The 18,115-nt window shown below is 44.6% G+C and overlaps 1 protein-coding gene across 5 annotated transcripts in view; it reads left to right on the top strand.

The window, feature by feature from the left end:
* Positions 1-18,115, top strand: part of PDE1C (phosphodiesterase 1C) — a 622,941-nt gene that overhangs the window by 86,045 nt on the left and 518,781 nt on the right. Inside the window, exon 1 of one of the 5 annotated variants that reach the window (XM_019958804.2) lies at positions 5,404-6,014. The exons of 3 other annotated variants lie outside the window; for them this stretch is intronic. In XM_019958804.2, coding sequence (XP_019814363.1) covers positions 5,930-6,014 — 85 coding nt within the window. In that variant the 5' untranslated portion in view covers positions 5,404-5,929. Of the gene's footprint in view, positions 1-5,403; positions 6,015-18,115 lie in introns of those variants that run through there. One more of the 5 variants, XM_019958799.2, reaches the window with a different exon arrangement.

Genomic DNA, 18,115 nt, shown 5'->3' on the forward strand with positions numbered 1-18,115 from the left:
AATGACTAAGAATGACTCTAATGCCCCCATCACGTCACCTCCTGGCTGTGCAGCGTTGTGTGTTACATCCGTGTCCACTGCTTAACTGATCACATGTTTCAGCCTACACTGTGCTTGGGCTGAGACTGAAGACCTACCCTGCTACCAGCAGCTCATATCCTCTTGGGGTGACCAGCTTGCACACAAGCAGTGTGAGTGCAGTGCAGTGGTTCCAGGATAGAGACATGGGGTGGGGCCCAGGGGAGGCTTAAAGTGGAGTGTCTTCTTCCCTCCAGAAGAGGCAGGCAGGAAATCCTTTCTGGAGGACCTGGGACATCAGTGGAGACTTCAAGGATGAGGAGAAGGTGTCTAGGCAAACCAGGTGGACTGAGGGGGAAGAACAGTCCAGGTTTGATAATCCGGGTTACAAAAAAGAAATTCGAGGCTCTCATTTGGTCTCTGCTCCTCCACTGCAGAGTGTCTCCAGTTCTCCAAATCTCCTAACTGCAAAAGGCTATCAGAAAATTCTCCCTAAATCCTTAGAGCCAAAAAGAAAGAATTTACTCTAATTTGCTCCTGATATTATGGGGAAAGCATTGATCTGGGAGTTGCTCAGCTAGTATTTTTTGGAACATGGAAGGATTTTTTTGAGACACTGAAGGCAGGTGTAGGAAATGTCATTTTCACAAATGCACTGCTGCTGCTTCTGCGAAGTCGCTTCAGTCGTGTCCGACTCTGTGCGACCCCATAGACGGCAGCCCGCCAGGCTCCCCTGTCCCTGGGACTCTCCAGGCAAGAACACTGGAGTGGGTTGCCATTTCCTTCTCCAATGCATGAAAGTGAAAAGTGAAAGTGAAGTCGCTCAGTCGTATCCGACTCTTCGCGACCCCATGGACTGCAGCCTACCAGGCTCCTCCGTCCATGGGATTTTCCAAGCAAGAGTACTGGAGTGGGGTGCCAGTGCCTTCTCCATCACAAATGCACTAATGGTATGGAAACTTAGAAAAAACATTGACAAATAGATGAAGGCCATCTCTATCACAAAGAAAAACTGTCTCATTGTGCAAATAAAATTCTGTAATCTCCATCAGGGGCTTCTCTGGTGGCTCACTGGTAAAGAATCCACCTGCAATGCAGGAGACTCAGGGTTCAATTCCTGGATGGGGAAGGTCCCCTGGAGCAGAAAATGGCAACCCACTCCAGTATTCTTGCCTGGGAAGTCCCATGGTTAGAGGAGCCTGGCAGGTTACTGTCCAGGGGGTTGCAAAGAGTTGGACACGACTTAACAACTAAACCATCACCACTACCAATCTGCATCAGGCCTTCAAGGCATCTTTCTGGGAAATTTTTCTGACCCTCAGGTGTGTAGGTACTTTGCTTTTTATTCTGTTTATTTAGATAGTCATTGCCTTCCCTGGGCCTAATTAATACGAGAAACAAGAATAGGCTCTAGGGAAGCAATAAGGTGGAAGCAAACTGAAGCAGAAAAGGGTGTTAGGAGAGCTGGAGAGGAGTTTGCTTCCATAAACGTAGACTTTCTGAGACCGCTGTTTTGTTCCGAGCCCTGGTTCCATAGACTGTTCAGGACTTTCTCTTCCTATAAAGTCCTCAAAGGCAGGGACCATTTCCTGGTTAGCAGCAATGCCTATCACATAGTTGGCACTCGGTAATGTTAGTGTCATTCCACTCTTTCTCTGTTTATTTATTTTTTCTTCTCTACATCTCTCCTTGAAGGGACTGTGTTTGATGGATTAGCTAGGATTCAAGATGGCAAGCAACAGAAACTCCCATCTGCTAGCTCACTCACAAAGAGGGAATGTAGTGTAAGGTACTAGAGCATCTCATAGAATTTGCGAGGAGATGCTTTTTAGATTCAGGCTGAAACTGGGCCTGGAATTTCCTGTAACTTTCTCTTCACCTCTCACAATTCCTACTCCAAGCAAAGACACTCATTAGTCTTATCTGGATTGTACCAATTTCAGCCAGAAGAGCAGGGCTACAGTTCAGAAACTTCATTGCCTATGGCATTTCTGTGATGATGTGACTGCAACGGGGTCCTCCCCCCCAATTTAGAGTAGTTGTCACACAGCTGAGGATGTCCATGAGGGCTATAAACAATGCTTTTATTGAGGTAATTTGGTTTTATAATTCTTGGGCGACTGGAGAATTCCAAATGAAGTGCTGGGGAGTTGTCTTCTCTTTGGTATGACAAAAAGTTATTTTCTTAGAAAACTGACTTTTTGATAACACATGCTACATATAGTCTCATCTTTTTCTAGATGTTTAGAAACCAATGAGCACTAGTTTAACAGTGTTAGCTGTTAACACTCTTTCTCTAACATGGAAACAGTTACCAGCCCCTACACAGGGAGTATCAAGGGACATGACATTAGCACCTGAGTCAGATGAGTTTCCTGCCAGATTTTTATTTTTCCATGTATAGTTGTTATATTTTGAAGGACATTATCTGATCCATGAGTTATGAACTGATTTAAGTACTAAATTCATCCTCTTCTACTTTCTTGGGATGAAACCAGATTCATGCATTATCTTGGGAGAAATTAATTTTAACCTAATTAATCTTGCTAATAACTGGATCAAACTCTTATGTATATTGTTTCTTTCCTTCCTTCTTTCATCAAACATTTGTTGCTGTATCTTCCTTGTTAGAATCTATTCCAGTAATTAAAAACAGATCAGTGATTTATTTTATAAATCAAACTTATTTTTTAGTAAATAAGTCATTTTATAGCAAATATAATAGTATTTACTTATTTTATAATAAATATAATAGAATCAGAAGTTATCTAAGCCTAGACAGGTGAAAGATATTTACGATAATCTAGGAATCAGCAACCATTTTCTCTAAAGGGACACAGCAAATATTTTGGGGTTTGTAGTCCATACAGTCTTGGGCACAGCTACTCAACTCCACCTATCGGTTTAAAAGCAGCCACGCGCAATATGTAAACAGATGAGTGTAGCTATGTTCCAATAAAACTTTATTTGTGGACACTGAAATTTGAATTTCATGTAGTTTTAATGTGTTACATGTTCTTCTTTTGAATGGGAAATTTTTGAATTTTTCACTCACTCAATCACTTTTTTAGCTTGAAGATTCTACAAAAACAGGTGAACAGATCTGACCTGCAGGTGTTTGCTGACCCCTGCTCTAAAAATAAGGGCATGGGATTCACCCACCTACTTGGGTATCTTGGTATAGTTTTCTTATTTCACAGGCATTCTTAAAGGAGCATTCCTGAAAGAACAAAGCAATGCTTCTGTTGATCTTGGTGTTGAACTCCTTCTTTCTTGGCTTATGGAATGTTAGTATTCCACTTCACTTAGTGTAGAGTAAGAGCCCCACACTGAGAAGGTTGCTTTTAAGTCTTTGCACTTGAAGCAGCACAGTCAGTGGTTCTGTAGGTGTGCAGTTTCTAAAACCAGGGAGAGAGAGAACAATTCTGGGGAGAAGCAATTTAAAACCAGTTCTAATTGTTCACGCAAGTTATTTTTACCAGTCTTAGGGGACAGATAAATGATCACATTGTTATTATTTTTATAGATTATATTTCAAAAAGCTTTTCTGCTAAGAGTGATTAAATACCAAGTTTTAATTTCACTCACTCAGGGAAAATTTTCCATCCCACTAGGATTTTTTTTTCTTGATAACTTACCGTAGGAGACTATAACTCAGGGTTTTCAGGAACCTCATTCCAGAACTTCCAGTGACACAGAAGACATGTGATTTTGCTAAATGTTTGGGAAGGTGGAAGAAATACAGGGAAATGAGAATGATAAAAAACTTTTGGGGGTTACTATATTAAAATGCATTATATATAGTATATGCTATTATATGTAATATTATATATAGTATATATAATAAACTATATATAATATAGTATGTAGTCATATATATTATATATAAACATTTTACAGATAAATTTTTTTCTCTATAAAATTAATGATAACAATAGCAAAAATATATTATTGCTACGAAGAATTTTCTCCAGTGTCTACATAATGAAACTTGGGAGTCACCTGGTAATTGCAAAAACTAAATGTCCACAGTATGCCTAAGTTTCACCCATTTCCTCTCGCTTAATCCTCATTGTAAGATCAGGAAAGCAAGACTCAGGGAGGTCTAGTATCTTGCTCAAGGTCATATATTTGGTAAATGGTGGAGCCAGATTTCAGACTCAGGTCTGTCTATCCCTAGAGCTTTCTTCATGCTTTTACACTGTAACCAGTTCCAGTCTCAAGGAGCGCCTCAGGGTTTGACGCATGCTCTACTACCAAGCGAGGATGTGCCATTCTGTGTGACATGAATTCTGTGATACTCATTGCCTTTTTGGCTCAATCAATCTTGCCATTGATCTCAGCAAACTATCAATGTGGTTCTAGGTCTTACCATAGAGAATTTATAATTGAAGTTCCAACTCTATTTGACATTAAAAAAAACCCCTCATTTCTCTCAAAATATATGGTAAATTGAGGAAGATTCAGGTCCTGAGATATTAATCTGATTTCCATGGGGCTTGAGAGGTTTATGGTTCCCCTAAAATTGCATGTGGAATATTGAGAGAAGAGTTCTAATTTTAGTTCGAGTCTGAAGACTTATGACCACTGTTCTCTAAACTCAGAAACAACTAGGGATATACCTGATTGACTCATTAATATTGACAAGTGCTTGGTAAGTGTGTTAAATTCCATCACAACAAATGAGGTTGACTTAACTAGTTCTTTAATAACCTGAGCATAACACTGTCATTCCATGTGTTACACTGGGTGGACTCCGCCAAGGGACTCAACTCTGGTCTCATTAATGTGAACTCCCCAGCCCCTGACAAAGAACACTACAACTGTAAATCCTTAGCACTGCTTGCTGATTGGAGGGAATGATGTCCCTCATATAAACCTTGCCTGGCTCAGTCATTTCAGGTACTGGAAGGATCAGTAATTGATTTGGTATTATAAAGTCAAGCTCCTCTATCCAGACACGGCCACTTTTTAGCTGTAGGACCTTAGTCCAGCCCCTGTCCACCTCAGTTTCCTCTTCTGTGACAAGAGGGGTTAGCCGTAGGGGTGGTTAAATCTCTACCACCTCCACAAGTTCCAGGAATCTCTATTTGGCAACACACTTTGCCAAGTCTATTTGACAAAACCAAATTGGAAAGAGCTCGGACAGTTCGTTTGGAATAGACTAGAACTTGCGCATCTTAGAACCTCTGCATGAAAGCGCTTAGCCACCAATATGGGTTACTTTGATAATTATCTCCTGGCCCGGGAATGCCGAGAAGTAATCTTACCGGGGTCCCAGGCTAGTTCAGGGGACAGCTGCAGGGAGGAAGTGGGCGTGGCGATTTCCCCGACTTCCTTGTTTGGAGCAAACTTTGGCAGCATCTGACCGGCTTGGATGTTTGCTTTTCCATCTGTTGATGTGTTTTTTGGGAGCTCTCTTGCCTGCCAGAGAAAACATCCAAAAGAAGCACGACGCCAAATCTTAGCCATTCCCTTGAGTCCCCAAACCCCACCAACCTCCAGAGAGGGGAAGGCGAAGCTGAGAAAGAAAACAGACGTGCCTGGAGCGCGCTGGCTTCCAGGGAGAAGGTGGCAAAGACAGGGACCTCGGTACCCACCCACCCACCAGCCCGCATCCACGCGCGCGGGTGCGCGTCGACTCCCTTTGTTCGCACTCCTCTCGTGGTAGCTGGAACCTGGCACTGGAGATGGGGCATTTGCGAGGCTCGCTGGCTCCGCCGTGCGCCTAGTGCGTTAGTCGACTTCGCGCTCGCGGTGCCAGCAGCCGGCGCGCTCCGCTCTCAGCGAGCCGCGGACCGGCGGGGACAGCGCCCCGCGCGCCCGGGTAGGGGACGCGGCTGAAAGCGGGGCGCCGGCGCCGGGGTGCGCGCCCCTCCGCTGGGGACCTCGAGACGCCGCCGGCTGAACCATGACGGACGCCAGCAACAGGAAAGAGGGCTTCAAAAAATGCCGGAGCGCCACTTTCAGCATCGATGGCTACAGCTTCACCATCGGTGAGAACTTTCCGCCCTCTGCCCTACTTCCGGCTTTCCGGCGGGTGGCGAGGCTCCTTCCGAGCTAGGGAGGTGGGTGGTCGGAGTGGGGCTGGGTCGCGAGGCGCTCGCCAAGCGGGAGACCCGGGGAGCGGCGACAGTGCCGGAAAGTCGCGTGTGTGGCTCGGCCGTCACCGGGGCTGTCCTCGCGGTGCCCCTCCCGCCGCTCTAAGTCGGCATCCCGCTTAAGCTGGTTTTTAGGGTCACACCTTTCTGAACGGCTCCATTTCCTCGCTGCGATTTTAGTAACGCAAGCCGGGAAAGGAGGGATGGAGGCAGAGAGATGGAGAGGTACGGGGAGAGAGAGCGACACAAAGACGTGCACGACAGACAGTAAGACAGAGACACAGAAAGACGCACAGATAGGAGAGACCGAATGACAAGAGACATCCGGACAGGTACATTAGTAGACACACCTAGACACCAGTTCAGAAATATGAAGTCAGAGAGGCCGATAGAATGTCAAAGATGCGGAGAAAGAGATGATAGAAACAGAGATGAGCTGACTCTGAGGGACAGACACGTAGAGATAGATTTAGAGAAAGAGATTGAAGAGCAGGTTTCACAAAAGTTGAAATGAGAGAAAGGAACACAAGGAGAGAGAGAGAGAGAGAGGAAGGAGGTAGGAAGGAAGACAGGGAAAATAAGGCAGAAAAAGAGACACATTTAAAGTCAGAAGAAGGCAGGGCGGGTGGGATGTATTATGCTACTAAAACATTTGAGAAACATCTGTCTCATGTCCTCTGGATTCCCAGCGGCTCCTTTCCCAAACCTTTCACTAAGAGGGGCCTGGAGGTGTCTCCATGGTCCTTAGAGGAAGCAGGACCACAGGGCTGACTCTCCAGAAGCTGAATTTAAGATCAGTTCTTGGTGCTTTTACTACCGGTTCCATGCTGTACTGTTTTGAATCAACTGGTCCAAGGATTATCTCCTCATTTTCCCAGGAGATGGGCTAAGCCAGGGAGGCTTCCTCTCCAGGATGTCAGAGATTGGAGACCAGCAGGGCACAGCTAGGTGTCAAGTAGCTGCTTCAGCTTTTTTACTTCTGTGTGTGCTCAGGGCAGTGTTGGAGCCTTTGAAAGTGAGGGGTATATTAAGGTGCTTTTTGGAAGTGTAGCAGAAATTTGTCAGGGGCAAGAAAAGGCTATTGGAGGGGATCTGGGCCACTTTGCTTCTTCTAATGGAGTGGCCCAAGATTTGGGGGGCATGGGCTGGACACATTACTACCAGAATTCAGTCTGAATGCCTTTACCTGCTTCTCAAGTTTCTCCATTCTGGCTTGAACTTGCCCTTCTTGCCTCAGTTGTCATGGCAGATCTGTTTCTTCCACACACTCATGATGGCTTGCCCTGGCCCCCATCCCACCCCTCAGAGCCTTTGCTCAGGCTGTTGCCTCAGTCAGGAATGCCATTTCCCCAACTCTGCATTGAGAAATCTTGTCTATTCCAACTCTCACTTACTTCCTCCTCTGCTTTTCTTCCCCATGAGAAAGAGCTCCTCCTTCTGCACTCATCTTGGCCTCCTAGTCCTGTGTGAGGGCTCACACCTAGCCTTGAACCAGTATTTCAGCAACTATTCCTTGTCCTCTTGCACTGCAGGTTCCTTAAGAATGAGATTGTGCCTAATTTTATTTTTCATCCTCTAATAGTGAGTGCTTGGGAGTTTTTGTAGGAATGAATTAAAGGTTGCCGAGGTCCAAAGTGATTAATCAAAAGGTTGTGTTAATACTAGTTTTTGTGAATCTAGTTAGAAAGCTCCCAAAAATGATTTTTAAGTTTTACCTGGCAGTTCCCTGTGAAATCTTTCAAAAACTGTGGCTTCTAAAACTCAAGTTTATAGTGTGGCTGTCCCGGCCTAACACCTACTCCCTTTCTGCTCCTGTTCTCACTAGAGGAAATGGTCTAGCACGTTGGTGTGGTCTGCTGGTCAGATGGGACCTCAAAAGTGAGCAGGTCACTTCCTGGTGAGAGAGCTGCCAGCTTGTTTCACATCTTTGGGCATTTATTCATTCACTCCTTTCCATCTGCCCTCCTCCTTCCCTCCCTCCTTCAACAAATTTTTATTGAATTTTATGGTATTAAAAAACACAATTTAATAGAATGCCTACCACATGGCAAACATTCAATAAATGGTAATTATAATTATTCAATACCCTAAGCTAATATCATGGGGAGTTGATGAAGATAAGTCAGACCTAGAACCTAGGATTCAAGGAATTCATACTCTTGAGGTGATATGATGTCTTCATACATAACATTTTACAAAATAAAAGCTTTTAAATGCTTCCAGATACATGTTAGAAGTTTTAGGCCAATATAGACATTGTAGCAAATACAGATAATCAAAAAGTAAAAAAAAACACTTGTAATTTTACCACCCACTGCTAAACATTATTAATATTTGTTGTATGTACTTCCAGTACTTTTTTATATATACAATTTTTTAACAGCAATCATAATGTTTGGTAATGGTACTTAATATCATAGTAGCTTTGTTTCATACTCTTATTTGTTTTTATTTAAAAAACTTTTGGCTATTTAGGTTGCTTTTACTTTTTACCATAATTGACAAAGGAAAAAGACTAAATCTTTGAGCACATCCATTTACACTTTTGAGAATTAAATTTCTAGAAGTACAATTGCGTGGTCTAAGCCTATGTGTATTTTTAGGGATTTTAAAGCATATTATTAAATACCCTCTGGAAATACCAACTCACACTCCCACCAGCCATGTATCAGGTGTTCACACACTCTCTTGAGTACTGATAATTTTTGAAGAGTTGTTTGTTTGGGAGGTGGAAGGTAGTATCTTACTTCCACATGTTATTTCACTTCTTTACATTTTATGGCCTTTGCCTGTATGTTTTTCCTCTGGGGAAGTTTCATCATTTATTTTTAATTTTCAAGCACAGTTGACTCTTAAACAATGTGGGTTTGAATTGCGCAGGTCCACTTATACAAGAATTTTTTTTCTATAGTAAATACTACAGTATACACAATCTGCAGCTGGTTGAATCTGAGGATGTGGAATTGGGGCTTTGGAAGAATCACATATAGGATTAGTTATGACACAAATTTTCAACTAACCCTAGTTGTTCAAGAGGCAGCTGTACTCTTAATGTATGTAATACATGTTAATTATATATATAATCAATGTATCAAATGTACATAATATATAATTATAGCTACTACGTATTAATTGTACAATATATTATGTAATTATATATTAATCATGTGATAATTAATATGTACCAATAATACGCATTATGTACACACCTTGTACGTGCGTCTCTGTGTGTATTTGCAAGTGCTGTCTGTCCTGTGTGTTATGTGACATTTTCTTCTAAGCAGGGGGCTTCATATTCCTGCAACATCGACCTGTGGCATTTAGGACTTGGTTTGTGGATGTACAGATATCTTGTAGCCCACACCCATGGTCTCCGGCTTGTCCTATGGTTCCAGCAGGGTGGAATAGGTGGACAGTCCCCCTCTAACTATGTGAGGGAAGAATCTTGAAGAAATCCCAGATCGCTTTTTTTCTCAGGTGTCCGACATTCTGTCATCAGGAATCACCTTCTTTTCCAGTCTGTTAATTATGCAGAATTTCCAGGTCAAAGAACTTTACTAAAGGAATTTATGTTACAGTCCTGGCGATTCAAGAGATTTTCTCTCAGATTCAAGAGATTGTTACCCCTGGCTTATGAGGCCAACAGGGTTCTTGGGATTCTGCAGAAGAGGGGTGTGTGAGCCCCCACCATGGCAAGGTCAAGAATCAAGTTTCCTTGGAGGGCTCCTGACGGAACTTCTCTCTGTTAAGTGGACGTTTCTGGGTTAGGAGGGGCTTTCGTGATGGCTCAAATTGGTAAAGATTCTGCCTGCAGTGCTGGAGACGCAGGAGACTTGGGTTCGATCCCTGTGGTCAAGAGGTCTTGAAAACAAGACCGTGAGCTTCAACACGTGCCACATCCAGAAAGCGCTGACTGTCGTAGAGCTTTCGTGATTTGAGGGTTGCATTCCTAGGAAACCATTGTAGTTAGGATTGTTGTTATTTAGTCACTAAGTTGTGTCCGACTCTTTGTGACCCCATGGACTGTAGCCTGCCAGGCTCTTCTGTCCATGCAATTTCCCAGGTAAGAATACTGCAGTGGGTTGCCATTTTTTTCTTCAGGGCATCTTCCTGACCCAGGAATCTAACTGCATCTCCTGCATTGGCAGGCGGATTCTTTACCACTGAGCCACCTGAGAAGCCCCAGTTACGATTGTAGCCAATAATTATAACAATTAACATTAATTGAAGCCCATGTGTAGAAGTTCAAGTGTAATTTGACTCTGTTTATGAACTAGTATTTGAATATGAAATGAACAGTTATGGGGAGAGTTGCTCTATTACTATTTTCCAGAAGAACTTTCTTTGTCTCCTGGGGTTTGGATATCTGTTTGGGTTTGTATTAAGTGGATTTGCAGATTCTTACTTTCTCCATGAGGCTGCCCAAAACACACACTTTTCCTTCCAAGGTGAAGTATGTCTGCAGAAAGCAAAAGCACTTTTTTCTTTTAACTACCTGAGGGGGACTCTCTTGATCCCTCTTGGTGCTCCTCACCTCTCAGTTTCCGGATGAGAAAATGGGTCTTGGGGGGGCCCTCATTTTCTCTTCTCCTCAAGGTGATGACCTCTACGGTGTCAGAAGGAAGTGGGTGAAGCTATGGGCCAGGAGGATGTGAAGTTGGTGGGGTGTGTGGACAAGAAGCTGCTTCCTCCACAAATGAACCTGGTGGTGTTGTGGAAAATTCTAGGCCTGTAAGGTGTTGCTAACAGAGGGATGCGTTGCCAATAGCAACTGCCTCAGGCTCCCTTGCCCCTGTGTTTCTCTCTGCAGGGTTGTCCCAGAGGAGGAAAAACAAGGGGCCCCTAGACAGCAGTCAGAGGCCCAAGGGGCAGGGTGTGAGGGTTCCCTGTCCCACGTGGGACTGCTGTTTGCTGGGAACCCCCACTAAGTGGGGAGGTCTGCTGGTGGGTACGTCTTTCACAGGGGTTCTGGGTGGGCGGGGCTCTGTGGGTGGCCGAGGCTGGGATTTTGGGCTGCATGAACTGGGGGTGTGGCCCCTTTCCAGCCCGGGCATAGAGGCTCCTGGCCTTGGTGCACAGGGTCGCAGACTGATCTCAGTGTTCTGTGTCTCGTCTGCCCGTTAGTTTGTCTGGCTTGTTGGGGGTGCTGGTGGGTTGCAAGGAACTGAATTAATATCCAAGGCAAACTGTCCTGCCACCGCCTCCCAGCACCCGTTGCCCTAATTCTCTCCTCCTCCTCCTCACGTCCCTGGGAAAGATTCAAACAGAGCCAGGTGAAGGGGGCATTTGGACTGAGGGCTCATGCACACTGGGACTGCAGTTTCTGCTCTGACTTTCACCTCCGCCCCTGATTCCCCTTCTGCATCTGAGCCACAGTCCTTCATGTGTAAGATGCAGAGTGTGATCCTTAGTTACCGGGCTGTGGTGAGGATCAAGTGAAGTTACATGTGAAAAAGTTGTTTGTTAACCCTGCAATGTCATTAGACAGCTTCTTGTTATGAGGGAAGACAATACTGATTAGAGCTTGTGTGTCCCTCTGCACGGTGCTTGCACTTCAACAAAGAAAGTGTGAGAAATGAGGCTCTCACCTTGGGGTCTTACTGGCAGCCAGCAACTGGAGCGCATGGTGTTAGGGATGTGTGTTGTCTCAGAAGGGGTGTTTGTAGCAGGAAACCCTGGGCGTTGGAGTCACACGAAGACGTACTGTGCTGGCCAAGCAAGTCAGTTAGCTTCGCTGAGCCTCAGTTTCCTTCTCAGAGTAAATGGGGCTGGGGTGAACCTTCCTCCTGGGTGGACCCGGCCAGGGGAGTGAAGTTCCATGCATAGTGCCTGCTGTCACACTGTGTGCTTGCTCAGCAACCCTTCCCTCCCCTAGAGATTATACTGTGACTAGAACTGGCTCTGGCTGCGAGTGGGTGAGGGTTAGTGGTGTGATCCTGAGGGTTAGTAAGTGTGTCTAGGGCAGACTTAGGGGTGAGTCAGTACTGCTGTGTGCTGGCCTGGGAATGGCCACCAGGAGGCCCACATCTTGGCCCCTGACGCCAGATGGGAACAAGAACAGAGTGGGTACTGGGTACCTCCTGCCCTCCCATGGACTGGTGCACCTCCTGGGGCTACCCAGTGCCCCAGGCATGTCTACCAAGCCTCCATGGACTTAGCAGAGCAATGGGCACAGTCCACCTGGGGTCATGGGGACGTTGTGGGTAGTGGGGGAACATCACTGCAGGAATGAGCTTCTGAACTTGACTTGGGAAAGGGGACCAGATGGTAAAATGGGACCTAATAGAGTTCAGAATATAACAACCTCTGGAGTTAGACACTGGGGGTTCAGATTCTGAACCTCATGTTTTTGTCATGATCTTGGAGAGGTGGCATCAAATGGCTAAAGTTCAGTGTCCTCAACTGTGAAATGGACATAATAAATAGTATCTGCCTTGCTGGACTGGGCAATTAAATGAGATCATGCAAGCAGAGCTCCTAGGCATTATCTTATTCTGGATACCAGAACAGAATACCATAGGTTGGGTGGCTTAACAGAAATGTATTTCTCTCAGCTCTGGAGGCTGAGAAGACACCAGCATATTTGGTGTCTGGTGAGGACCTGCTTCCTGGTTCATAGGGGGCTGTCTTCTTACTGTGTCCTCACATGGCACAAGGGGTGAGGGAGCTCTCTGGGGTCTCTTTTATAAGGGCACTAATCCAATTTATAAGGCTCCACCCTCATGACCAAATTACCTGCCAAAGGCCCCACCACCTAATACCATTACAGTGGGGGTTATGAATTTTGAATATGAATTTTGAGGGGACATAGCCTATAGCACTGTTTTTTTTGAGAGATAATAAACATTTGCTGAATATAGCACTGAGTTAAGCACTGTAGAAGGGCCAGGGGAACCACAGGGGAAAACATGCACAGTGTTAGTGGGAAACACATACCAGACTCAGAACTGAAAGTTCTGGTTAGGTTCTTCCTAACTTGCTCTTTAATCCTGGGAAAGTCACTTAACGTGGGAGGTAGTTTCTCCATCTGTAAGTGAACTGGTTGGGTACAGAATTCTCCGTGGTTCCAGCCACTCCAGAAAGGTGGTGAGCTTTCAGGCCTGAAGGCCATTGTAGCTCTCCCAAAGCTGGAAAGTGCAGGAATATGGCTAAGTGAGGCACTTTCAGACTTCTAGTGAAAGAAATTTGTAGAGTTCAGAGCATCACAGAGGCAAGTAGAATGTAAGACTAGCAAAGAGTTGAAATTATTATTAAAGTAAGTAGACTAGATTTTGTGTATCCAACTTTGTATGATAATTCACTGTACTCACAGTGAAGTCTGATAACTATTGAGCTCTCACCAAGGGTAAGTCAATGTTAGCTGCTTGGGCCTTCCAGACTTTTCACCTCTGTGATGTCAAATTCCAGTGAGAAATGGGGGTGTGCACGGAGATTTCCAAGTGTTGCTGTTTGCCTGCAAAGTTAGCTCCTTGCTTTTGTGATATGAAACCTTTGTGGCTTCAATTCATGTTACTACATTTGTTTGTAATGAACAATAAATGTGATGATAGATAATAGTAGTGGAAGGACCTAGCATGGATCCTGCTTAATAAATGTTTGTTGTAGTAGAGAGGCAGTGTGTGTAGAGGTTAAGAGTATGGATTATGGAGCTTGACTACCTTGGTTTGAATTTTGGCTTCACAGTTTATTAGCTATGTGATTGTTGTGATCTTGGACAAGTTACTTAACCATTCTGTAAATGGACATAGTTATGTTACTCGTCTCCTAGGGTGTTGCAAGATTAATGGGTTAATGTACATTAAGCACTCGGAACAACACCTGGTACATAGTAAAGTCTATATAAATGTTTGTTATGATGTTATTTCCATATAATTATTATAATATTCATTACTATATACTGCTCTGCTGCTGCTCAGTCGCTTCAGTTGTGTCTGAGTCTTTGTGACCCTATGGACTGTAGCCCACCAGACTCCTCTGTCCGTGGGATTTTCCTGACAAGCATACTGGAGTGGGTTGCCATGCCTTCTTCCAGGGGATCTTCCTGACCCAGGGATTGAGCCCATGTCTCCTGTGTCTCCTGCATTGCAGGTGGATTCTTTACCACTGAGCTACTGGGGAAGCCTGTACTACTACATATAGTAATAATAATACATTTCCATAATATATAACTAACATGAGGATAGTAATGACTATCTCTGAGACCTTCTTGATCAACACCTATTTACGCTGTTCCTTGAAGGGCCATAAGGATGGCCTTGATCTTCTGCTTTCTGTGGTTCAACATTGCCATTTCCTGCCAAGAGGCATTGACTTGTGTGTGTTCTTGGGTGTTGGAGTCCCAGTACTGTACAGGTGTTCTCACATCCATGGTGGACCTACAGATGCTCCCATCTTCTTCACCAGCTGACCATCTTTTAGGACTCAGTGTGTCACCTGTGATGGCTTTGCAAAGTGAGCCTCTCTTTGCCAGGCCGTTTTTATGTAGTTTACTTTCCAAGGCCAGGATGTCTTGCAGAAAGGAAAGTGATGCAGAAGACCTGGGCTCTTGACCCAGTCCTGGCACTTCCTGTCTCTGTGATGGTGGGAAAGATCATTCGTCTTTGTGAGCCTCGGGTCCCTCATGTGTAAATGTGGATAGCAGTTCCTTCTTTGTTGTGTTATTGGGGGAGTTCAGTAGAATGAGGACCGGATGAACTCTGCACGCTCTGGATGCCCAGTAATTGGTAGCTGTTGGTTGTGATAATGGAGAGGCTCTGAAATCAGGGAACAGGCAAGTCTCCCAGACCCACAGCTGCTTCCCTGGCTGGAGGTCCCCAGCCTGCCCTCTGGCTGCCTCCCCCAGCCCCTGACCAGCCACTGTGTTGTGTGCTGGCGCGGCTGCAAGGCTGCCTTTGTTTGAGTGTAGGATTTCCGATCAGGCCGGGCACCTGGAGCTCCTGCCTCATCCCAGCTGAGTGTTTCCAGCTGGGTTTGGGTAATTGGTGCCAGCTGCTCTGGGGAAAGTGGCTGGCACTTCCTGTGCTATTGGCGGGCAGGCTCCAGAGTGTGGCGGGGGCTTGGCCTGAGAACCAGGCCTTCCCCCAGGGTCCCTGTGGGGGGACTTGGAAGCAGAGCTGCTGGAAGTTGGTTTTTACTTGTCTTGTGGACAAAGGTCCAAATTACTCAAGACTCCGTGAGTATTGGTCCTCAGACACTGCTGCCAATGTTTGCTTCTCAGAAAAGAAATAATTTTAATTGATTAGCTGGTTCCTGACTTTTCTCTCTGATTCTCCAGCAACGGTGCTTTTTCTCTTCTTGATAACGGTGTAGAGTGGGTCAGGTGTGATTCCTGGGGCTTGGAGAAGAAAGAGAAGGATCAGCTCTGCTGGACTTGCATCACTACTAACCATAGGCATTTGTCTAGCCTTTAAGAAGGGGCCTTTAAGTTTCTCTGATTCAGCTTTTATAAATAAGGTTATAGGTAGAGCAGTTACTGGTGAGGATTTCAATGCCGGTCTTGAGCGCTCAGGTTCAGTGTCTTTCCTTTTTTTTTTTTTTTTTATTAGAATTTTTTTTGGGGGGTATTGAAGTGCTATGCTGGATTTGCTGAATTACATATTTTATTCATCAGATATCTTGACTATTAGAGGTCATCTCAAATAATTACTGTGTTGTATAAGGTGGAAAGAATATTCCTTCTTTATTTCTGCACAAACCAGAAGTTGAATTGCTGAACTCTGATGTTCACCAGGCAAGAGATATTTGGCCACACTGTTCACTTTTCTGAATCTTGTAAAGCAGGAATAATAGTATCTATATTTGATTATGCCGTTTGTAAATTGCTGGCCCAGTAATGTGACCATTCCAGGTTCTTATAAACCTTAATTCCTTTCACTTCTCTATTCTCCTTCCTTGGCTCATGCCATACCTGAAGGCATTTTGACTGGGTTAGATGTTCACTGTGATACAAGGTATGAGAACCCTCCAGCCCTTTGGAAACTTGATCTCTCTGAAAGGTCCCCAGAGGGAGCTGGTTTTGATTTACTCTGACTCCTGGGCCCAAGTATCCCAAATGAACACATGGGATTTAGGCAGCGAGTGGGAAAGTGGATGGATTTCTATTTTAAAGTCATTAGCTTACAATTTCCAAGAAAGGCTCATTGTGTTTAGTGACTCATTTTCTTTAACCATTGGAAGTTCCTTTAGATTTTTGAAATTTGTCAAGTCAGTAAGTATTGAAGGGGAATCCAGCATGTCTTAAAGAGGGAACCAGCAGGACTCTGACTGGGACCAGATTCCGGCTGTCTTCTGGGCCCCGGGGAACTCAGCTTTTCAACAAGATGCCTTTTCTTCTTTCCTCATCAGGTCATTCATGAGGCTAACTGTTTAAGACAGGGAATACAGGTTAAAAGATACAGAAATCAGGCCAGTTGTGTAAGACCGTAAGCCTGGTCTTGGTGACTATTCCAAGAAGGCTGTTTTCTGGGGGTGATTATGCAGTTGTTTTGTAATCGGTTGCCCTAATGATGATGATGATGATGATAATAATAATAATAATGTTTTACAATCTGTGAAGTGCTTTCCCAAACATCAGCTCATTTGAGTCTACCAGTAACCCTGCAGGGAAACTATGAACAGCTTCTTTTTACAGGTGGACAAGCTGGGGCTTCAAAAAGTCAAAGTTAGAACAATGACCCAAATCCAATTTCTGCATTTTGGAAAGCTCTGGCATCTGAAGCGGAAATCTGGGAACCATCTTAGCTTTCTTTTCCTGTGTCCCCACAGCTAATTAGTTATCAGGTCCTGTAGATTTCCTTCTCCAGACTCTTTCCAATTCATATTTTCCCCTTCATCTCCTCTACCTTAGATCAGACCCTTCTCTTCTCTCACTTAATCTATTGCAATGTTTCCAAGTGGTTGCCCTATCTCCCCAGTTTGTCTCCATTCTAAACTCCTCTCAACATGGTAGCTAGAATCTAGCAGTTGGAACACGCAGCTAATCCTGCTGCCCTCCAGTTTAAAACTGTCTGGTAGCTCCCATCGCTTGCAGGATGAAACCTACATTCCCTAGTAAGACTCACAGGCCTTTTGTGGTTGGTCTTTGCTCTTCCCTGGGCTTACCATGTCCCTGCCTGCCCGTGAATGGTAGTCATTCAAAGGTTGGCCTTTATTAGGTGCCCTCCACATGCCAGCTATTGTGTAAGGAATTAGGGATATAATGTGAGTCAAACTGTGGGCCCAGTGGAACCCACAGATGTTAGTGGTATAGCTGTGCTTTGATGGAATGGCCTGGGTGCTGTGCATGTGCCTGAAAATGGCATGGAGCCTAGTCTGGGGTGTTGGGGTAGAGCCTACCCTGGGGATGGACTCCCCTGATGAGGCGGGTGGAAGAAGGAGGTGGGGAAGCATGCAGATGGAGTAGAGGAGGAATAGGGGTTAAGAAGAGGCCCGAGAGGTGGGCAGAGGTTCTTATGGGCCACCTGAAGCGTTTGATCTTTTTCCCAAGAGCAGTGGAAGGCAACTAATAGTTTTAAGCAGAAGTGACACAATCAGATTTGTGTTCACAAAAGCACAGGCTGTTTATTCTGGGGCAAATCAGTGTGTGAGTGTTTGTTGACTGGAGCTACTCTTGTGTCATAGCGGGCCACTGCCATATATATGCCATTCCTCCTCTGTATCTGAGCCTTCCTATACCCTTCCGAGTAGTCCTTCTGACTTTGGAACAAACCAGACAAACTTCCAGGCTGTCAGAGAGGCAGATTGTCCTTAGGGGCTGAAGGTTTTCTTCATTTTCCTAGTTACTTAATTCATTTTTTTTTTAAACAAAATGAAGATAGGATAATTAATTTCATTTGCCCATAAAAATGATCCGTATTCATTTTGGGAACTCAGGAAAGAAAAACTCATTATTCAGAGATGACCTCTGTTAATATTTAGGTGAATCTGCTTCCATATTTTCTTTATATTAAATTTGCATGGTATTCTATAACAGTTTTCTTTTTTTATCTAAATGGGAT

The sequence above is a fragment of the Bos indicus genome, chromosome 4, assembly GCF_029378745.1.
Source record: "Bos indicus isolate NIAB-ARS_2022 breed Sahiwal x Tharparkar chromosome 4, NIAB-ARS_B.indTharparkar_mat_pri_1.0, whole genome shotgun sequence".
Lineage (NCBI taxonomy): Eukaryota > Metazoa > Chordata > Mammalia > Artiodactyla > Bovidae > Bos > Bos indicus.